The sequence below is a fragment of the Dromiciops gliroides genome, chromosome 2 (assembly GCF_019393635.1).
Source record: "Dromiciops gliroides isolate mDroGli1 chromosome 2, mDroGli1.pri, whole genome shotgun sequence".
NCBI lineage: Eukaryota > Metazoa > Chordata > Mammalia > Microbiotheria > Microbiotheriidae > Dromiciops > Dromiciops gliroides.
Window position 1 is genome coordinate 78,236,088 of NC_057862.1, and position 22,531 is coordinate 78,258,618.

Sequence of the window (22,531 nt, forward strand, 5' to 3'; positions counted from 1 at the left end):
TATCTCTCCTGTCATATTTGTAAGTGGTAGGAATAATATGTTAAACTATGTGAGCTTGGCTAACAGGAAGGATAGTGGTGCTCTTGACAGTAACAGTATTGTATTGACAGTAGGTATTGCTATCCCCGATGAGAAAGGTGAGTTTCAGTGAGATTATATCACTTGCTCATGGATTCAAACCCGGGTCTTCTCACTCCCAATCCTGCAATCTTTTCCACTGCTCAAATTGCCATGGGCATTCCTCTGACAATTTAGCCAATCCCAAATGATAACGGCTGACACGATGAATGCATTTTTGTGCATACCCAAAACACTTCTTTTATGTGACAGTCTGCAGAAATCATTGCCCTAATATCTACATATAATTATATGAAAGGCTTCAACATCTTCACTTAGAATACCCATCTTCTTCCTTCTAAATACAGGTTTCACTCAATACTGTTCAAGTTTAGGCTGGGGAAGAGGTAAAGAAAGATCCAAGTGTGAGGCAATAGTCATAATATGGCAAGGCAAGGAGAGAGGTGACAGATGTCTCAGTGAATTTCATGGCTACCATTTAAGAATGATTCATGCTTTGAGCTGCTCTAGAGAAGGTGGAACAGATTCCTTACTGAAGCCAACCAGTTTGCTCCTGCCTGATACAGAGTGCTGCCCTAATCCATACATGAGCTTTGAGGAACACACTGCTGAAAAGTGATGTTACTTCTCTAACATAAAATCTTATAACCTGTGGCAGACAGAACTTAGTGACTGGGACATAGGTGTTAAAGGGATGCCATTTTCATCTAATGCCCATGATAAAGAATAGCTTAGTTTTCCAGATGTCAATAGGCAAAGTTCTTCTTTTCCATTCACATCAAGATAAAACTGCACATCTGTATGTAAAAAAGGAGAGCAAAGTAGGAAAAGAGTTATTTCTTAATTTTAAAAAGTTTTTACAGTTTAAAATAAAAATGAATAAAAGGCAATTAGAGCTTACATTTAGGAGTGAAAACTTCACACATCTAGAATTAAGGAACTTTACTAAGGATGGGCTTCTCTTGGGCCCAGAACTACAAATTTCCCTTTAGTTGCTAGAAAAGTTGCTCTGCGATTTGACTGGCACTGGTACTCTGTCTACCAACACATATCACAATGATTCAACAATTTAGTAGAGGGTTTTAAAAAGCTGCCGCCACAACAGTTTGAAAATACAAAGAGAAAATGCAATTTCAATTAACTCACTGCTTCCTACTTCTCCATATGCAGGTATGACTAGCTTATCACAGCTAAACTCTGCCTGTTCCATAACAGCTTTGCTTTTCAATGCAGTGTTGCTGGGTATAGGCAGATATAGTTTGGCCAATATGCTTGTCCTTTTACTTATTTCATAAATCTAAATATAAAACAAAGGAAATTTCACTGGAAACATGTAACTTATAGCTGGAATCTTAACATAGAGCAGGATAAAACTTTAAATCATCTAGACCAGAGGTTCTCAAACTTTTCAGTCTTGGGACCAAATTTTACACTCTTAAAAAATTACTGAGGACTCCAAAGAGCTTTTGTTTGTATGGGTCATAGCTATTGCTCTTTACTGTATTTTAAACTAAAATATCTTAGTATTATTATGATAATAGTTTTGACATCACAGACCTCCTGAAAAGAGCCCCATGCCCTATTCTGAGAACCACTGGTTGAGACCAAACCCTTTTTAAAGTAAGGAAACTGAGACTCCAAAAGGTAAAGTGAGTCGGCCAAGGTTACACAGCTAGTTATTGACAGCATTAGAACTAGAATCCTAGTCTCCTAGTTCCTAGTCAAGTGTTCTTTCTACAATGGGATAGAATCACATACAAAAAACCTAGAGTGTAAGAGAGCTATTGTGTCATAACACTCAGATATATGTTCATGAAAGAAGTATACTCTTACATTTATTTACCTGAAGCTTAAATAATTTCTGCCTGGTACACTAAAAGAAAAGCAAAACAAAACACTGGACTTGAGAATCTGAAGACCTAGGTTTAACTTTTTTACTTTATTGCTTAGTAGCTTCATGACTTGGGGCAAATCACTTAACCTTTGTATACCTCAGTTTCCTCTTCTTTAAAATGGAGATAATATTTGAACTATGAACTACATAGTATTGTTAAGAGAATCAAATGACTCAACGTGCATAAGTGTACATTGTCATTCCTGGTTACAAAGAACCAAAAAAAACAAATCATGGAAGATATATCTGTTCAATGACAATAAATGTAGGGATACAATGACCTTAGACCTATATTAAATGCTACTTTTCAGTATTAAAATGCCAGATTGTTTGGTTTTTTTAACCTATACTAGTCATATCAATATATCTGTATTCAGACACTGCTCCCAGCTTCCCTCCCCACTTAAGTAAAGAGAAACAGTGCTTGCCATTCATTCATTCATTCATTCAACAAGGATTTAAGAGCTTCCATGGGCTGTGTGCTGGATCCAAGTGATACACAATCCCAAACTTTGCCCTCAAGGATCTTACATTCTATGGCAGGTCAATAGGTGCTTATTAAATGTTGGTTGAAAAAGGATCATCCATCATGCCTATGTTGCTACCACAAATTAGGTCATTAAAAACTGCTTAAATTTAATATAACAAATATTTATTGAGTGTCTACCATGTACAAGGAAGAAGTTTAGGTTTTAAAATAGCAAATGGTAGATTTATATGCCACTGCATATATTATGCCTCTGGATTATTGACAACCCTGGAATATCAATGATTAGAGGGCTTTTCTGGGATGATGAGAGAATGGTAGTTGGGATAAGGACAATAAACCCAGCATCTGATTCAGCAAAGCGATTGAAACTTTAAAAGCAAAAGTAGAGGGATTCAAAGAAATATTTTTAAATTTCTGTTAATGACAAGTTCCTGGTGTCTTATTCTTCTTTTTTCTTCTCCCCCTTTTAAGGTCTAATCTTTGTCCAATCATCAGTCTTTCCCACTCAGTTTCCACTCTTTCCCATTCCTCTCTAATTTTCTGTCCTTAGCAAAAAAAAAAAAAATTGAGGTTTGCAGTCATAGTTGGGGCAGACTTTTACTACACTCATAATTGTCATAGTATTTACATTTATACATTAAACAGTGGCTTTCATCTTCAGCTGTGGCTGAAAAATAATAGAATTAAAGCATAAATGAAATGGTTTACAAATAGCATAAGGAACTGCTGCAAAGCACATATCAAATCAGATTTTTCATATACAATGGTTAAAACAACAGTTGACATTTATATATTGTTTTATATTTATCTAATTTCATAAAAGCTACTTCAATAAGTCTTTTATACCATAGTTATACTCACAGATCAAAATCAAACTGCATTATAAAAGACAGAGATTATATATAAAGATATCAAGAATGGTAATGGAAAATAATTTTTAAAGTATATTTGTAAAAAGTAAAGTGCTTAAGAAATTGCAATGACATACCTCTAAGCGAATACTTTCAGGCCAGTTTATTAGTTGAATATTGAAAATCTGCTGAAACATGACTTTAAAATCCAGCTGCAGGGGAGATGCTGAAGTGCAAGAAACCTGTTTGTCATTGTAAAATATTTTAATAAAATATTTAAGCTTTTGAACTCTGGCTCTCCTCCTTTGTTCATGCCTAAAAATTAAAAAAGTAAACAAATGCTTAAATCACCCTAGGCAAGTTATGATATCAGATCCTCTTTGTGGGTGAAGGACAAACAAACAACAATGGATAGAAGAACAGTTTATGAAGAAATAAAAGAGAAAATATTGTATGTGCAAAATGGATAATTTTTATTACAACAAATTTAAAGGGTTTTGTATAAAACTAATGTAGTCAAGATTAGAAGGAAAAAGAAAATTTGGAGAAAATTTTTATAGACAGTTTCTCACATAAAGGTCCCATATCTCAAATATACAAATAACATCAAATTTATAAGACGAGTCATTTCCCAATTGACAAATGGTCAAAGGATATGAACAGGCAGTTTTTCAATGAAGAAATCAAAACTATATAAAGTCATATGAAAAAATGCTCTAAATCATTACTTATTAGAGAAATGCAAATTAAAACAACTTTGAGAAATCATCTTATACCTTTCAGATTGGCTAAAATGGGACACTAATTCACTGTTGGTGGAATTGTGAACTGACACAACCATTTTGGAGAGCAATCTAGAATTATGCTCAGTTATAAAATTGTATATTCCCTTTGAATCAGCAATATTACTATTAAGTCTGTTTCCCAAGGTGATTAGGCAAAAATAAAAAGAACTTATATGATCTAAAATATTTATAGCAGTTCTCTTTGTGGTGGCAAAGAACTGGAAATTGTGGGGGTGCCTGTCAATTGGGGAATGTCTAAACAAGTTGTAGTATATGATTGTGATGGAATACTACTGAGCTATAAGAAATGATAAGCTGGTTGACTTTATAAAAACATGGAAAAATTTACATGAAATAATGAAGAATGAAATGAGCTGAAGAGAATATTGTACACAGTAGCAGCAATATTGTTCAAAAACAATTTTGAATGACTGTCATTTTGAGGGCTATAAATACTCAAATCCACTACAAAAAACCTATGAAGGAAGATGCTATCCACATCCAGAGAAAGAACTGATAAAAACAGAAGTATGTTTAGTATGGTTTTACATATATTTTGCTCTCCTATTTTTATCTGCATATATAATTCTTTCTCCCCATTTTTTTAAACTCTCAGTCAAGTAGATTCCCCCTTCCTCTCTTCCTCTTTAATCCATCTTGTTCATTAGTTTTTAAAATTTCATTTCTGTGCCCTTTTCTAAAAAGGATTTTTCTCACTCTTTTCATTATCCATGCTCTTTCTATTCTAACCCTCATTTTCTGATTCATAATTCCTATACTTATCTAGGCTTTCTCTATTCTTTGTATTCCTCATTCAACTAAAACTTCCAAGGCCATTCTAGACTCTTCCCTTTATAGGTAATTTCTACCACTATCTTGTAGAGCTTGCCCCATGGAGTTCCCTTTTTCACTGTGACTCCCTATCAAAACAATGCCAATTGGGGCAGCTAGATGGCGCAGTGGATAGAGCACTGGCCTTGGAGTCAGGAGTACCTGAGTTCAAATCTGGCCTCAGACACTTAACACTTACTAGCTGTGTGACCCTGGGCAACTCACTTAACCCCAACAGCCTCACTAAAACAAACAAACAAACAAACAAACAAAAAATGCCAATTACTGTAGGTATAAGAGAGAACATCATCCCATGGTAGGGCCCCTCCCCTACCACAACTCTGGTTATATAAACCACCACTATTTTATTCCCTCCCTGAGTTTCCCCTTTTCCCTATTTTCCTCAAAATCTCCTCCCTGCATCCATGCCCTCCCATTTCCCCAGGTGGCAGTTGCCCCTAGAAGTTTCAAATCTGCCCTTCCTGAAGTAAGATGAGTGCTACACCTGGGCTACACCCAGCACAAGGTCCCTATCTCTCTTCATTCATCAATGGAATCCCCTCCTACCACCAAAAAAGGCCTCCTTCTTTTCTCCTCTTTTTCAATCTTTCCCCCTTCCTCTTCATTCACTTCCCTTTAGGCTCTTCATTTACTGAGACCACAGGGTTCACCTTCCTCTCATTGCTTCCCCTCAATTTTATCTGGGCACACCTCTGTCTCCCTTCTTCCTCTCCCCTCTTTCACATATCCTTCCATGTTGTAAGGTGGTTCCATCAAAAACACTGATTCACTTGTAAGCAGGATACTGCCAGGTTCTCTCTATAATGCTCCAGGTCCATCTTTTCACTGGACTTAGGCCTTCACCCCAGTCTCCTTGTGAGACTTCTCTACAAAGAAGTCTCTTACTGGTCCCTCTGCTGTCACTCTGTTGTTGCTGCCATCTTTGGCTACTATATTTAGTCAATCCTCCTGCATTTCTGTTGTTTGGAGTATTCAAGAAAACAAATAATTTCTTCAGTTCTGGTTTTCTTTTGAAAAATGTTTCAAACCCTACTTTATTATTAAACATGTATGGTTAAGACCAGATTTGTAAGGCAGGTCACCCTGAGCTGCATCTTGAGGTCCATTGCTCTTTAGAACACATTATTCCATTCCTTCCTACATTTTCTAGTGGGTGCAGAATAATCGTTTTCACATTTCCCCTCCTTTGTATTCGATTTCTTGCAGAACTTCTTGTTTCTGAACTGAATTGTTAAATTTAACCATTATGTGTCTTGGAGTTCAGCAGCCTTCTAAATACAATCTGTGAATTCTTCCAATTGGTATTTAATTTTCTATGTTCTGAAGTTCTGAGCAGTTCTCTTCCATCACTTTATTATGGTTTTAAGGTTTTATTTTTTGTCTTGTCATGTTTTTCTGGGAGACTTGATGATCCTTACGTTGCCTCTACACATCCTGCCTTCAAGATCAGTGTGTTTTACTTACAGAGGAAACACATTTTCCTTTAATGCTATTGTTTATTTCTCTTCTAGATTCTCCTTCACTTCTACATATTTGTATTCCAAAGCTATTGTTCTGTCTTTTGTTTCTTTGGTGAGATTTACCATTTTCTATTTTATTTTCTATTCTATTTTTGCCACACTGGCCATAAATATGCTCTCATAATTCTCATTTCTCTTTTGAAGCACTCAAAAACAGTATGTTGTGGCTCTATGTTCTCTCATGTTCCACAGGGTCCTCTGTCTCACCAAATGTTGGATCATTTTCCTTCATTTTACAGTATTTATTCACAGAGGCCTGAACTCACTTACTAGATCTGGAGGCCATATTTCCTTCTACTGTTAATGTTTTCCCTATTGATTTATCTGCTCATGTTCAAGGTCTTTAAGTTTTCTTCTTCCTGAGATCTTTGATAATTTTAGTCTTTTCCCTCCTTCCCTGCTCCCCCTTACCCAGCCTGATTTTTCCCTACTGCTTACTTTCTAACTCTCTCCCCTCTAATGATGGAGGGTTGGATGTCAAAGCGTCTCATCCTCCACTCATGCTGGGCAATCCACACTTCTCCAGTTTAGGTCTTCCCCAAGTGACTTTTAGACAGAACTGGCCCTAATTAGAAGCTGAGTTCTTTCCCTTACACTTGGTGGAGTGCTGCACAGTATTCTGTCCTGTATCTTTTGCTCCTTAGTTTTCTGGCACTTCAAAGAGCTGCTACACTAGTGCTACAAGTTGTCTGCTCTGCACCAGCAATTCAGAGCTTTGCCATATTGGTGTTAGGGTGTTGTTTGCTGTGGCACTGGCTGTCACAGCCCAAGCAAACTTCTGTAGCCTGGAGCTGTGGTCTCCATGGCACTATAAAGACAGAGTGGGTTAGATCAAAGTTAGATCACTTACATAGCATCTGAATCTCTCCTCTCACTGTCTGTTGCTTTCCATTCTATCAGTCACAGCTAGAGGTTTTGCTTCTCTCTCAATTCTTCTCAGCTTGTTCTTGGCAGCCAACAAGTTAACTGAGCTGCAGTTATACTTTTTGCCAGACTAGGTACCACCACAATCACTTCTCCAAGTAGTGCTCTCCTTCTCTATTCTGAAGTTTCCATTACCTGCACAAGATCCCTGTGCTATTTGGGTTAGCTCTGCATGGGAATTCAAAGTCTTGGCCCACCTATAATCCGGTCTATCTCTTGGGGCTTCATGAGGCCTCAAGGGAAATGTAGTTTCTAACTGAGTGTTTGTGCTTACCGCATAGCACACTGTCAAATATCAGTCTTCCTCATTCTGTCCCTCATTTCATATGAAAATAAGGGGAATGGAAGCTTGGAGTCAGGTGGTAGAAGAAGAGAAACTACTGAATGTGATTTGCCTCCAGTTCAGAACAACCTCCAAGATGATATACCTCAACCTTCTCTTAGCCCACTTCTTGCATCATGGTGTGAATAAGAAAGAGGGTCCTATTCTAGAGTTCCCTCATACTTAGGTTTAACTCTTGCCATTAACTCAACTGTGAGGGAGAAGAGAATGGAGGAAGGGAAGAAGACCTTCAGAAAGGAAGAAAGAAATGGAGGGCAATTAAGCTTAATTACACCTTCATAACCACACTCAGATGACTGAAAATCATGATGGGCCTGGGCAACTACAATTTTCTTTGTCCTCTGTAAATCTAAAAGGATTAGTATGTTAAGTAGATAAAACTTACGTTAATATAGTTTTGAATAGTTAGGAAGGGAAAGTTATGGTAGAGGGGAAGCATCATAGACTGAGAAAACTTTTCCAAGGAGAAAACTTCTATGAGATCCTTTATAGAGGAGCCAGGGGAGTTTTTAACCAGTAAAGATAGTTTTGTGTTATTTTTTTCCTGACCTTTTATTCCTTAACAGTCGGAATGAACATAGTAAAAAAATCAACATACCAAAACTGTGGAATAGTATATAGAAAAATAAGCTATATATTTCTGAGAAGAAAAGAAATAAATTTAAATCATGCAAATTAGCTTACAGAGAACACTTGTACAAGTTTGTTACTTCTGAAGTCAAAGAAAGTTGTGGTATTAAAGTGGGTTGTTTTATTCCTTCAAATTCTGTTTCTTCAAACTCTGACATTAAATATGAAAGGCCCTGAAAATCAGTAAACAAATTTTCATAATTTATAATATATGATTATAGCTTTTCTATTATGATGATTTTTCTACTTCAGTTTCCTGGATTCAAGAATGAAATATTTAAAATTACATTTCTCACAATCTACAACATTTATTTTAGGTATCTACCAACCAACAATGAACAATTTTGGCTGGTGAAATTGAAAGTTTAATTTAACTTCTTTTAAAACATGAGTACCGGGGGCGGCTAGATGGCGCAGTGGATAGAGCACCGGCCCTGGAGTCAGGAGTACCTGAGTTCAAATCCGGCCTCAGACACTTAACACTTACTAGCTGTGTGACCCTGGGCAAGTCACTTAACCCCAATTGCCTCACTAAAAAAAACCCCAAAAACATGAGTACCTCCTGCTTTTCCCCATTCTTAGAGTCTTCTCCTTTGCACTTTGTCTCTGTTTCAGACACTTTTGTTGGCTCTTCTTGTTCATGTTCATTAACTATATTCATTTTTAGCCTAGTTAAGCATAAATAAAAATATTTAAAATATTCTAACTAGAGAAATGTTCAAGTTGTTAGAGATTTATAAAACATCTTTTACTTTAACAATTGTACATCTTATGTAAATAATGATAGCTAACTAGGATCTATCTATTACTTTAAGGTTTGCAAAGTTCTTCAAATACAACCTTGGTGGAGTTTCAGAAAAACTGTGAGGAGGCACTTCAAGTATTCTTGTAGACACAAAGGCTTAGATTCAGTGAAATTGCACAACTGTTCTATAGTCCTAAGGCTGGTCAATGTCAAAAGTTGGGATTCAAACCCAAGTGTCTCAGGCCAGCCATCTTTCCACTGCACCACAATGAATATGATACACTTATTGGATGGAGTCTGGATGGCTCTTGGGTCCATCTTTCTATTTAGACATTTTAACATCAGTGTTAAAAGAAGGAAATGTGGAATAGTGAGAAGAGTATTGGATTAGGAATCAAATGAGAATTGGGTCCTGTCTCTAACACTTATGAACTGTGTGTAACTATGGGTAAATCACTTAAGCTCTCTGAACCTCAGTTTCTTCCTCCTTAAAATAGGGAAAGTAATATCTGTAGTACTGACCTCACAGGTTTATTGTGAGGATCAAATGTGAATGCATATTTAATGTACATAAAGCATTTTGCAAATCTTAAATTGCTATATAAATTATAAGTCATTTATTGTTCATAACAGTCCTAATGTAAAAGGAGCAGACAAACTTTTGGTACTGAAGGTTACTAATCCACAGAAAAGAATACTTTATAGGTAAATATAAACAATATTGCACCCTAAAAGGTTTAAATTTTGAGCAGGCAGCTAAACTGTACTACATAAGAAAAAAACTATAAAGACAAAATCACACAGGAAGTCTTTAGTATTGGCATATAATTAATGATGTGCATAATAATTATGGAACTACATGGAAATAAAGCATAATAAAAGTTTGAGCAGAAAGATTACTTAGGATAAAATATTTATATATTATAATAAAATATGCCAAATAAATTTAATAAAATATGTTATATTATTAGGATAAATGTTTATTATATTTAATGGCATGGAGAAAGGTTTCCTTAGCAGTCTGGGAATTTACTAAGTGTACTAAATTGAATTTTTTAGGCAGTCAGCTTAATAGTAGCAGAGCTGCAGGATATTAGAATGTTTAGAAACCATAGTCAAGCTTCTAAACCATGGGGAATCTTCAGAGCCTTTAAGATGCCTCTAAGAACAAAATCTTGGAAAACATACTTTGGCTTACACTGTCCTCAGGAATCAGACTTCAGGACTAAGCTGGTCCCAGAGAGACAAAGATCCCTCAAATAGGTGGCTGATTTGTTCCAAAATCCTTTAAAGCTAATTGGGATTTGTGGAAAAAGTATCTAGAATCTTCCCTCCATAGTACCCTTGGCCTAGAGCTGGCCTAGTACTCAGATGGTTGCTTGGAGTGGTTAAGAGCACCAAGAGCACTCGGCAATTCTCTCTATACCACTTTAAGATTCAACAGGCTCATAGGTAGCAGAAAGGAGGGTGCTTGGAGCCATCATTCATCAGGTTGCTAAGGACAATGAACAGAATGAGCATAATCTTTAATGTGGACGCTCTCCCTCAGGTTATCTCTGATTGATCTTGTATACAACCTGCTTGGACATGTTGTCTCTCCCATTAGGCTGGGAGCTCCTTGAGGGCAGGACTGATTTTCACCTTTCTTGGGATCCCCAGTGCTTAGCACAGCGACTGGCACATAGTAGACACTTAATCAATGCTTGCTGACTCATGGTTGCCTTGACCAAACCACCTAGCACTAGTTCAGTGCCACTGATGCCAGACAGCTACTGAAGGAAATGCCATTCCCCTAAAGGAGAAGTTGGGTTCCTACTACTTCTGCTGACTCCTCTTTCTAGATTCTTTACCTTAAAGCTCTTAAATGAGGGAAAGATGGGAAAGTGATGAGAGATCCAACTATCCTTCCATCACCATCACAACCAAGTGTTTTTCTCTATACTGGCTTCGCGGACATCACGAATAGATCTAACCTGAGTGAATCCTCAGTCACTTCTGTGTAGTAACAGGAACTATGAAATCAGATGTGTTATTCACCCACCTTTGAAACTGCAACTTTATAGGTGTGCTTGTAAATCCTTGCCGTTGGCGGAGAACCTTAATTTGTTTCCATGTTTTCAGCATATTATGCAGTAAAGAAATATCCTTTTTCTGTTCCAAGTAATAGAGCTGCTTTGTATTGCTATAATGGTAATAATGTTAATAAGAATAAGAATTAGTCATATTTACTAATCCTGCAGGGGACTTCTAGAAGGGAAGGGTGCCAGAAGGAAGGGTGGGGGGGACACTAGTAGAGGAAGTAGGTGAGTACATACTTCAGCCTTCATAATTTCTCAGAAAACCTTCCCCTGCATGTATGTAATGACCCACTTACTGCAAGAAAAATGACCAAGTGGGAACCAGGAAATGACAAAATCCTTTCCTAATTTTTTTCTTGTTGCATGATTTATTGAACTTTGATACCCAATCATCTCTTCAAACCCAGGGGAAAGAGTTAGAGTCAAACCTGAAAAGCCTACAATTACTGTCAAGAATATTATCTATCCAAGTATGCCTACTAAGGGGAAATGGATAAGATCTAGGGGACTTATTTTAGATTATTAGATCCATTTCAGTAAAATTCTCAGAATGACTGCTTTATCCTACAGGTGAAGGCTCCCAGAACCACTCCTAGTAAAAGAAGGGATTTCAGTTGGGACTTGAAGGCAAGGAAGTCAGTAGGCTGATGAGAGGATGGAGAACATTCTGTTGGGTCACCAAAGTGATTTTCCTAAAGTACAAATCTGACCATATGGAGTCTAGTGGCTCCCTTATGGCTCCAGGATCAAATACAAAGTGCTCTTCTTGGCATTCAAAGCCCTTCATAATCTAGCCCCTTCCTACCTTACATCTGACCCCTGACATGTACTCTCTGATCCAGTGACACTAGTCATTTGTCCATTCCATAAACAAAACACTCCATCTCTCAGCTCTGAGCATTCTCTCTGGCTGACTATGCCCTGTGCCAGGAATGCCCTCACCCTTCCTCTCTCTCTACTGGCTTCCTTGGCTTCCCCATCTTCCATAGGAAGCCTTTCCTAACTATTCTTGACTCTAGTGCCTTCCCTCTGTTAATTATTTACCATTTATCATACATATAGCTTGTTTGTATATATTTGTTTGTTGTCTTCCCCATCAGATTGTAAGTTCCTTGAGGGCAAGGACTGTCTTTTGCCTCTTTTTGTATCCCAAGTGCTTAGCACAATGCCTGGTACATAACAGGTGGTTAATAAATGTTTATTGATTTATTGTTAGTCCCTATCCTCTATGACTTTATATTCTAATGGGGAGAAAACACACAAAAAGAAACTTAAAAGACAGAGGGGAGGGGCAAAGGGGAGAAAGTACCCATGGCATGATGGATAAAATATGGAGAGATAAGACAGATGTCTAGGGAGAGGAATGTCTGGCCTGCACACACTCCTCAGAATGGAAGTTCTGGGAAGAAACAACAAATCAAAGAAGTGGCTTCTGAGGAAAAGTGAATTTCCAGGATGAGGGGGCCAAGGTTACAGTGAACTAGGATGAGGAAGTTCACTCTGCCTCTGGCAGCCTCCTCTCCTCCTCCTGCCTCAGGCCCCAGGGGGCAGAGCTAGAAGCAATAGGTGGTCATTGCAAAGAGGAACATCTAGGCTTGATGTTAGAAAAAAATCTTTAACAATTTAAGCTGTCTAAAAGTCAAATGAACTACCTTGAGAGATGGTGGGTTCTGTCTTCAATGAGAGGCTGGGCAATGACATTCAAGTATGTTATGGTGGAAGATTGTTTTGGGAGATGTGGTAGACTAGATGGCCCCTGAGGTCCCTTTCAAATCTTCAGTTCTATGACTCTATGAAAGATTAGTTTCAATCTTGTTGTAGAGAAGAAAGGGGGAAAGTCTTGTGATATATTTATTTATTTATTTTTTTTTTAGTGAGGCAATTGGGGTTAAGTGACTTGCCCGGGGTCACAGAGCTAGTAAATGTTAAGTGTCTGAGGCCGGATTTGAACTCAGGTCCTCCTGACTCCAGGGCCGGTGCTCTATCCACTGCACCACCTAGCTGCCCTGGTACTGATCTTGAAGATACCTAAAACCTTCCATTAAAGGCTTACAGCAGGCAAAACACTATGGTGTACACTGAGGGAGATGCAAAGTTTGAATAAGATACATTCCCTGCCCTCATGGAGTTTATAGGCTAAAAGAACTGCTAGATGAGAGAGGAGCTTCTTACAGGCTTGACTCCCAAGGTCTCTGGAAAAAACAGCATAAAATATAAGTTCATGACTCATTAGTATGAGGATTTAGAACCATATAGGACACCATCACCATTGCTAGGAACCCAAACTACTGGGATTCAATACAATTAGAGGATGTAGGCTTCTAAGAACAAGAATCACCAGAGGGACTTAGTATCTCCTCGGTTGACCCCAAACCAAGTTCAAGTTCCATATGTGGATTATCTTCTGAGTATACCACACTTCCTACTACATTGGGATAAAGTATGAACTGTGAGTCCAGCCCAACCCCGGGGACCAAATCACCAGATATTTACTGACAGACACTTGGCCTGTTTTCCTTGTCCACCTCTAGCTCTAAAAAGAGCAGCCACTGAAGGTGATGCCCCTAACAGAGACGCCTCAAATCAACTGATTCTTCCCCTGTCCTACAGCTAGCAAACTCCTATCATCTGTGAGAGTTATCATCTGTTGAGATAAAAATAAAAACAAAAATGAAACATTTCCCCTATTACTTAAATTTCCTTCCAGGCTCACTCTGCCTCACCTCTATACCAGCTGCTTGTCCCTTGTGGATGACTATACTCTGAGATCATCCTGGTGATGGGTGAACCCTTACCTGGAAATGCCATGTCGTCAGAAGTCTCAGCCACACTGCTCCCTGCCCTCTTGGCTCATTTTCTGGGCTGCCCCACCTATACACAGGTTGCCTTATCCATGACCAGGTCCCTTCCCCCACCATGCTTTCCAATTCCCCTTCATGTATTATCTTCCCCCATTACACCATAAGTGCTTGAGTGTAGGGATTATCTTATTTTCTTATTTTTGTTGGCACAGTGCCTGGCACATAGTAATTGTTTAATAAGTGTTCTCTCTACCTGGCTATCTATCTACTTCTCCCTACACTTTCATCCCTAAGCATCTCAACCTGGTACTACCACATCCTCTCTTGTAGCCCTCCCCTTTCAGTGTCCTCTAGAACCATTGCTCTATGATAAACAAGATCCTCTTCATACTAGTTTATTTCCTTTCATATCCTTTCCATTTCCAGAGTCTTACCAAAACCTCTCTCTCTCTAGAAGATGCTATCCCTGACTATCCTTTCTGGAGTGAATGGTTCTTGCTCTCATGTCCTCAATACTCTGGGCCAGGAAGAGAAGTCAGGAAACTCTTTGCTCACCACACCTACTTCCAGAACCTCACTGTGTCATCATCTTTCTTCAACCTCTTCTACTTTGAGGTTCATCTACTTTCACGTATATTTTTCACCCTGTCCAGGATTTTTACATTGTTAACCTTAAGGTACCTTATAAATGTGTAGATATTATTAAGGGTCAACTACTGAAAGCATACCTTATTTGCCAGTTATAGTCTTGCAGAGATTTTTTGGTCAGCTGGTTCATATTCAGATTATCACTTGCAACTTTTGTTAATGCTTTAAGCTATAATAAAGAGAAAAGCTGTTTTGAGGATATTTTGTGTATAGATAGATGCATCTAGTAACTTCACTCCAAACCATATGACAACAAGGGCATTAATAGAATCATAGATCTAGAACTGAAAGGGTCCTTGGAGACCATCTAGTCCAACCTCACCATGTTAGGGATAATACAACTGAAGCTCGGAGATTGGAATTGGCTCAGCCAAGACCATATAGAAGGCTAAGTGGCAAAATTGGGATTTTTGAACTCAGGTCTGGTGGCTCCAAAATCAGCAGTTCAAGTTCAATGTTCTTCCAAGTTCATTATGGTCTCTAATTCCTTATTTACCTAATTGGATTAAAGGTGCCTTGAGATCAAGGATTTATCCCCCTTTACAGTTTGCTCAGGGTTTTGAACATAGCAGACACTCACTCACTGAATCAATCAATCAATCAATCAACATGTATTAGGCACCACCAATATCCAAGTATTGTGCTGAGCACTGGGGAAACAAAAAGAGACAAAATACAGTCCTTGCCCTCAAGGAGCTTACAATGTAATGGTGGAAACAACAAGCAAAAAAGTATCAATTATATACAGAATAAATAGGAAATAATTAACAGAGGGGAAGATACCAGAGTTAAGAAGGGATTTTAGTTGGGACTCTAAGGAAGCCAGGAAGATCAGTAGGCTGAACAGAGGAAGGAGAGCATTGTAGGAATGGGGAATAGCCAAAGAAAATGCCCAAAGCTGAGAGCCAGAGTGTCTTGTTGATGGAATGAATGGCCAGGAGATCAAGGAGTATGTGTCAGAGAGTCTAGTGTGAGAAGCCTGGAAATGTAGGAGGGGGCTAGGTTATGGAGGGCTCTGAATGCCAAACAGAAGATTCTGGTTTGGATCCTGAAGTGATATGGAGCCACTCAAGTTTACTGAGTAGGGGTAGGGGCAGATGACATAGCAGGACCTGAATATTAGAAAAATCACTGATCTCTACTCAAGTGTTGTAGGTACTCAGTCACCAGAAAACTCAGAGATCAGTGTGAAAGGAAAGAACTTGTCCCAATGAGAAAGAAAAATCATCAATATTAAGAGGATTAGAGGAGGCCTAAAACATCTTTTTAAACAAATTCAGATGGTCCTGGGCAGTAAGAATTAAGTAGTCCCTATACATTTATTTCCCTTCCCCTCCCCCCCCACCCCCTTCTTCTCAATATGGGTTTTTTTTGTTTTGTTTTGTTTTGCAGGGCAATGAGGGTTAAGTGACTTGCCCAGGGTCACACAGCTAGTGTCAAGTGTCTGAGGCAGGATTTGAACTCAGGTCCTTCTGAATCCAGGGCCATCACTTTATCTACTGCACCACCTAGCTGCCCCCCTTCTTCTCATAGTATCTTATGATTCAGAGCTAGAACAGACCTTAAAGATCAACTCATCTAATCCTCTCATTTTCATAGCTTAGGAAACTGAAAGACAAAGAGGTTACATGACTAGCCCAAAGTAACAAAGGTTATAAGTACCAGGGCCAGGATCTGAGTCTGGATCCCCTGAAACCCAAACTACCACTTTTTCTGCTACCCCAAGATTCTCCAACGGGGCAAACTTGCTGCAGAAGTAATTGGAAAATGCCTCACCAAAGTCCTTTCCAATAATTAGGATCAAGGCCTTCTTCTATAGCTTTTGGGGTAAATGGTGTGTGGGGAATGTTGCAAATACCATGAGAGAATAAACTAAGGGAAGTTAATAAATTAACTAGGATACAATATATGTTTAGAGTTGTGGGGTAGCTCAGAACCCATCCAGTTCAACCTGTCCCTGAACTGAATTCTCCTTTATAAAATCCCAGTAAGTCATCATCTAGCTTCTTGATACTTAATTTGCCTGAAAGCTGAGTGCTCTGTGGGTACTTTGTAGACTTGAAAGAAGCATGTTTTGGGCAGGTAGTAGGAAAAGTGTATTTTAGGGCTTTCCAGAACTAAGTGGTAACTTCATGTTATTGCCTGAAGTGGTATTTAAAGGAATATTCCTAGGGATATAAAAACACAGCAGAAATTAGAGGTCAGTTTTTTCCCAAAACTTGTTTTAATGACTATAAAAACCCAGACACATGAAACTCACTCAGAAGTAGATTCTTAGGTATAAATATCACTTCTCTGCATAAGAATCTTGAGGGACTGCCTAGAGATCAACAAGTAAAATTCAAACTCTGTTGCTGTGTGTGTGTGTGTGTGTGTGTGTGTGTGTGTGTGTAGGCCAAGCAACAACTTGACTATAACACATATGTTATATATTGTATTATAACATGTCATATATTAAATATACATATTTAACATATAGTAATAAGTTATGTTCAAGAAGTAAAATAAACTTCATTTCTAGGACAAGTACTAGAAAAAATAAAGTGCTTTATGTGGTGTAAGGAGTTTGTTACCAACAGGTTATATTGGAACTAGTCTTTAAAATACTGATACGAGCGCAGCTAGGTGGTACAGTGGATAAAGCTCCAGCCCTGGATTCAGGAGGACCTGAGTTCAAATCTGGCTTCAGACACTTGACACTTACTAGCTGGGCAAGTCACTTAACCCTCATTGTCCTGCAAATAAAATAAAATAAAATAAAATATGGGCATTCTAGGAATAGGAAACAGGTTGAGAAACATAATAGAGATGGAAAAGAAGAAAATGGGTCTGGCTGGAGCATGTAGTACATGGAGTAAAATGAGATAGGGCCAGAAAGGCAAGGTGGAACACCAGGAATGCTAAGCAAAGGGGTTTGAATTTTATCTGATAAGCATTAGGGAGTCCCTGAAGATTTGGGAGCATTCTTCCTTAAATAGCAGCTGCTTTGTGTATGTGTGCCCGGGGAGGGGGGGTGGGTGGGGGTGGGGGTGTTACCCAGCAGAGGAATGCTGATGTCTCTTGTGAGTTTAATGCATGGTCTCCATGCTATTTCAGCTCTTTGGAGAGTCAGTCCCATAGCTGCACCCAGCCAGAGTTGTAAGTCTCCTTAGGTCAAATCCATCTTTGCCAACATTCCCACCACCACCATGACCACACACACACCCCATATTTGGGTTAGGCTGAGTAAATTTCTTTTGACTCCTATCATGCCCCTGGCAATTAACACTAGGGTCATGCAGATTATCCTGGAATTCACTACCAAGAGGGAAGGGAACAGGTATAAACATGTATATTTGTCCTGAACTCATCCGGCTGCACTTAAATAGATATTATATATGTATATGTAGGGAAAGCATTAGTGTATGTATGTGGCAACAAGGTGTGTGCACATGTATACATAAATGTATATGCACATATATATGTATATATGTGTGTACACACACACATGTATATGTATGACCACACTGTCCTAGCAAATCAAAAGGATCCAGAATGCACAGAAGGACTATCAGTGAACAATTTGCCCAGCCTTTGAAACAAATGCTGACCATTCTATTTGCCTGGCTTCCTGGAGTCCTAGAATCTTAGAGTACAGAGATGGAGGGGACGAGGGACGAGGGAGTCTAACCTACTTATTTGACAGATTCAAAAGCATGCCAAAGTGGCCCTCATTTAATGACCTGACTACTGGGCTCTCACCCCAAAGAAAAAGATTTCCCTTTTGTCCTGGCCTCACTGTCTATTTTTATCATTATCTCTTTGCCCTTTATATCTTTTATTAATATTTTATATTTGTCACTTCCTTATCTGTAAAGATTTGGCCTGTTCTTTAAAGCACTTTGTTTTGTTCCCTATATATCTAATTCTTAACAATTCATTTTTCCTTTAATTTTATATATTTTTAAGCATTCACTCCTTCTGGCCTACTAAAAGGTATCCCATCTACTCACCACCCGTATTAGTCATTTTTACTGTCTTCCCACTCTAATTCCTCTAAATCCAGGAATTATCTCGGTGGTAAGGGTGATACTAAGTAGCTGTTTGAGGATACAGTTAGAGTCCACTGTTACTCTAACACTTCCACAGCAACACTGGACCACTATATCCTCAGACTGCTGCCTGGAATTTTTTCCTTGTGTCAAATCAGTATCCATCTTCATCACATATTCCTTTGTCCCCTGTGACTGGCTCCCTGATTTGTCAATCAGCATGACACTAGCCAGCTAAAACTGACTTGATGGTGATGGTTAACTATCCAATGATACTGGAAGGCTGGAAGGAAGCATAAAGGGAGGTGGTCTCCTACAATTTTTCTTGTATATTTCTCCATAACTATCCCAAGGTATTTATTAGCCCACAGCTTGTGCATAGGGTCCTATCTCCACATCTTCCTTATCCCAACTTCCATTCTTTTACAAAATTAATTTATATCCTAATGACCATTTCATAATCAGAAAATGCTCATTGATAATTTACTAATCTTATCACTTTCACACAAATGAGATAACATATGTAATGAACTTTTGCAAATCTTAAAATGCTATATAAATGTTAACTATTATTTTTATTATATAACAGCCACTTTCTTAATTTCTTGAATATTATGGGAAGGCTTTTGGTAGTTGAAGTAACTTGAAGCTTAGGACAAAGAAAATTAAAGTTACTTATTTAGCCACAAAGTTGAAACAAAGGATAGAATGTTGGTCCTGGAGTCTGGAAGACCTAAGTTCAAATCCAGCCTCAGGCACTTAGTAGTTGTATGACTGTGGGCAAGTCACTTAACCTCTGCTTGTCTCAGTTTCCCCACTGGGAAAATGGAATCTAAAAATTGAAATGATCTCTCAGGGTTGTTGTGAGGATTAAATAAAATAATAATTGTAAAGAACCTGGCACACAGTAAGCACTATATAAATGTTATTTTGTTTTATTTATTTATTTTTTTTAGTGAAGCAATTGGGGTTAAGTGACTTGCCCAGGGTCACACAGCTAGTAAGTGTTAAGTGTCTGAGACTGGATTTGAACTCAGGTCCTCCTGACTCCAGGGCCCGTGCTCTATCCACTGCACCACCTAGCTGCCCCTATATAAATGTTAATAATAATGATGATGATGATGATGATGAATATAAGATTTCTCCTTAAGCTGGAGGAATCTGGAAAATTTGGGATTATCCTCTGTTCTATAGCATATGTGGTATTTCTTTCTTTGGGGGTATACTCTATCTTTTATTTTCTCCAATCACTTACATTTTCCATGAGAACCTGACAGATATCAAACTAGAAGTCATGATGCTGAAAGAGACCTTATGATTAATGCCTGGCATAGTTCATTACACATCATAAGCACTTACATAGTTATAGTTGAAAAAAAAAAACTAAACTGAATACTGTGTAATTATAATGACCAAACAGCCCTAGAGAAGAATTAAGAAAAAACAACTCCTTCACCTCTTTATAAGAGTTAGAAGACTATGCTTGTGTGTCAGACACTCTCAGACATAACTGATTAGCTTTTCTGAACTGCTGTTTTACCTTTCCTTTTAAAAAAATAATCTTGGTTAAAGGTGATGGGCTGGGAGGGTGGGGGGTCCAGGGAAGAGGAATATATTCAGGAATGAAAGGGAGATAAAAATAAAAGACGTCAATAAAATAATATTTTTAAAAAGATGATGAATTTGGCACTCCTTATCTAAAATTTTCGTACATGGAGGAGGTGGGAAATGAACTGGCCAAAAAAGGCCCACATGGAGACTTGATAAACCTGCTTCCAGAAATGCATGATGATGGAGACCTTTCCCTCCAAATATCAGAGCATGCACAGGTATCTGTGGACACAAAGAAGGCTCAAACAAACAAAATTTATGGGCATATAAAAGGCTCAAACAAAATCTATCTCATTCTTTATAATTTTCCATTGAAAGGGAAGCTAGGTGGCACAGTGGATAAAGCATCTGCCCTGGATTCAGGAAGACCTGTGTTCAAATCAGACCTTAGACACTTGACACTTACTAGCTGTGTGACACCGGGCAAGTCACTTAACCCTCACTGCCCTGCAAAAAAAGAAAAAAGAAAAAAGAAAAAAATTTTCCATTGAAGATGAAGAAATGGTGTAAGCCTCCAGATGGTAGTAGTAGTAGTAATGCTGAAAGCTGCTATAAGCAACCTATTCTCTTCAATCTTAGAACCCTGAGAAAGAAGTAGACAAGCTCTGGGGACCCCACCCACTAGCTAGGGTATAGGATGTAAGAGTCAGCTTATGGCTTATATGCTTGACCTACATTTCTTTAAGTTTTCCATTCAGTTATAATGTTCAGAATGTAGCCTTGATATCTTGATTTTTCTTTAGAGTTATCCCTTCCACATCAGGGGTGTTAGAGGCACAGTGCTGCCTGTGACTTGGAAAATCTACATAAAATTTTTTAGCCCTCCCTTTGTACCAGAGAAGAAGTCTGAATTATTATGGTATTAAAAGATAAAATATGCTGATATTTTACAGGGTGGTTCAAAAGTCACTAAGGGATTTCAGTATTTAGTAACTCCATTATTTTTTGCTTTTAATTTATAATATCATACCATTATATACAGTATATATAGAAAATGAATTTACATGATGTGTGAAAAATCAAATCTCATAAATAGCCAAAAATAAAAATAATTTTTTAAAACTATTAAATGTTTTATATAATTGCACATACATAACCCATATCTGATTGTTTACTGCCTCAGGAAGGGGAGAGGAGAGGGAAGAGAAAGAGGGATAAAATTTGGAACTCAAAATTTTAAACAAAAATGTTTATTATTTTAAAAAAGTTATTAAAACATCATGACTTTTGGCCCACCCTGTACAACACTATACATATATTTTATGCATTTCTGAGTTTCTAAACTTTTTCCGCATCATCTGCTGACCTTTGCGTATCATCTGAGGCTTCTGAAAAATTCCAAACAAATTGTCATTTAATTTCTTATGCTGACCTGTGATATATCAAAACCATGATGAGGCAAGTCACTATGTAACTGTATAAGCATTTCCTTCCCAACATCCTTTATACCTACAGATAGAACTTTAGAAGTTAAAACTTTCTCATCAATTCCTGGCCCTTTCCACTATAAAAATTTCTTTTCATTTGGACCAAATTCATAAAAATTCAAAATTACTGTAATTTCAGCCATGTAGATTATTTACAATATGTAAGCTCCCTTTAGGAATGCTGGTCAATCAATCAAGTAATCAAAGAACATTTATTAAGTGACTACTATGAGCCAGCTACTATGTTAGGTACTAGGGGTAGAAAAAATAAAAACGAAACAGTCCTTGTTCCTGAAGGTGCATATATTTTATCACAATATGTGATGAGCATCTCATATGTAACTTATAACATTTAAAAAAAATTGAATCATTTTATTTTCAGTTCTTAATTCTATTCCTCCTTCCCCAACCACTGAGAAGACAAGAAAAAGAAAACCCATTACAAATATGTATGGACATGCAAAACAAATTCCAGCATTAGCCATGTCAGAAAGAAAGAAAAGAAAGAGACAGAGGGAAGAAAGAAAGAAGGAAAGGGGAAGAAAAAAAGGAAGAAAGAAGAAAATGTTTTAATTTGCACCTTGAGTTCATCAGCTCTATCTGGAGGTAGATAGCATGTTTCATTAAGAGTCCTTTGGAATGGTGATTGGTCATTGTGTTAAGAGTTACTAAGTCTTTCAAAGTTGATTCTCCTTAAAATATTGCTATTATTAGATAAATACTTCTACTGGTTATTCTAATTTGACTTTGTATCATTTTATTTGTCTTCACTGTTTTTCTGAAACTATCATTTCTTACAACATAATAGCATTCTATCGCATTC

At 37.8% G+C, this 22,531-nt stretch overlaps 1 protein-coding gene across 1 annotated transcript in view; it reads right to left on the bottom strand.

Moving 5' to 3' along the window:
- Nucleotides 1-22,531, bottom strand: part of CC2D2B (coiled-coil and C2 domain containing 2B) — a 110,995-nt gene that overhangs the window by 58,564 nt on the left and 29,900 nt on the right. Inside the window, 7 exon segments of the mRNA XM_043989534.1 lie at nucleotides 728-875; nucleotides 1,225-1,375; nucleotides 3,451-3,628; nucleotides 8,422-8,540; nucleotides 8,927-9,035; nucleotides 11,154-11,294; nucleotides 14,720-14,808. Coding sequence (XP_043845469.1) covers nucleotides 728-875; nucleotides 1,225-1,375; nucleotides 3,451-3,628; nucleotides 8,422-8,540; nucleotides 8,927-9,035; nucleotides 11,154-11,294; nucleotides 14,720-14,808 — 935 coding nt within the window.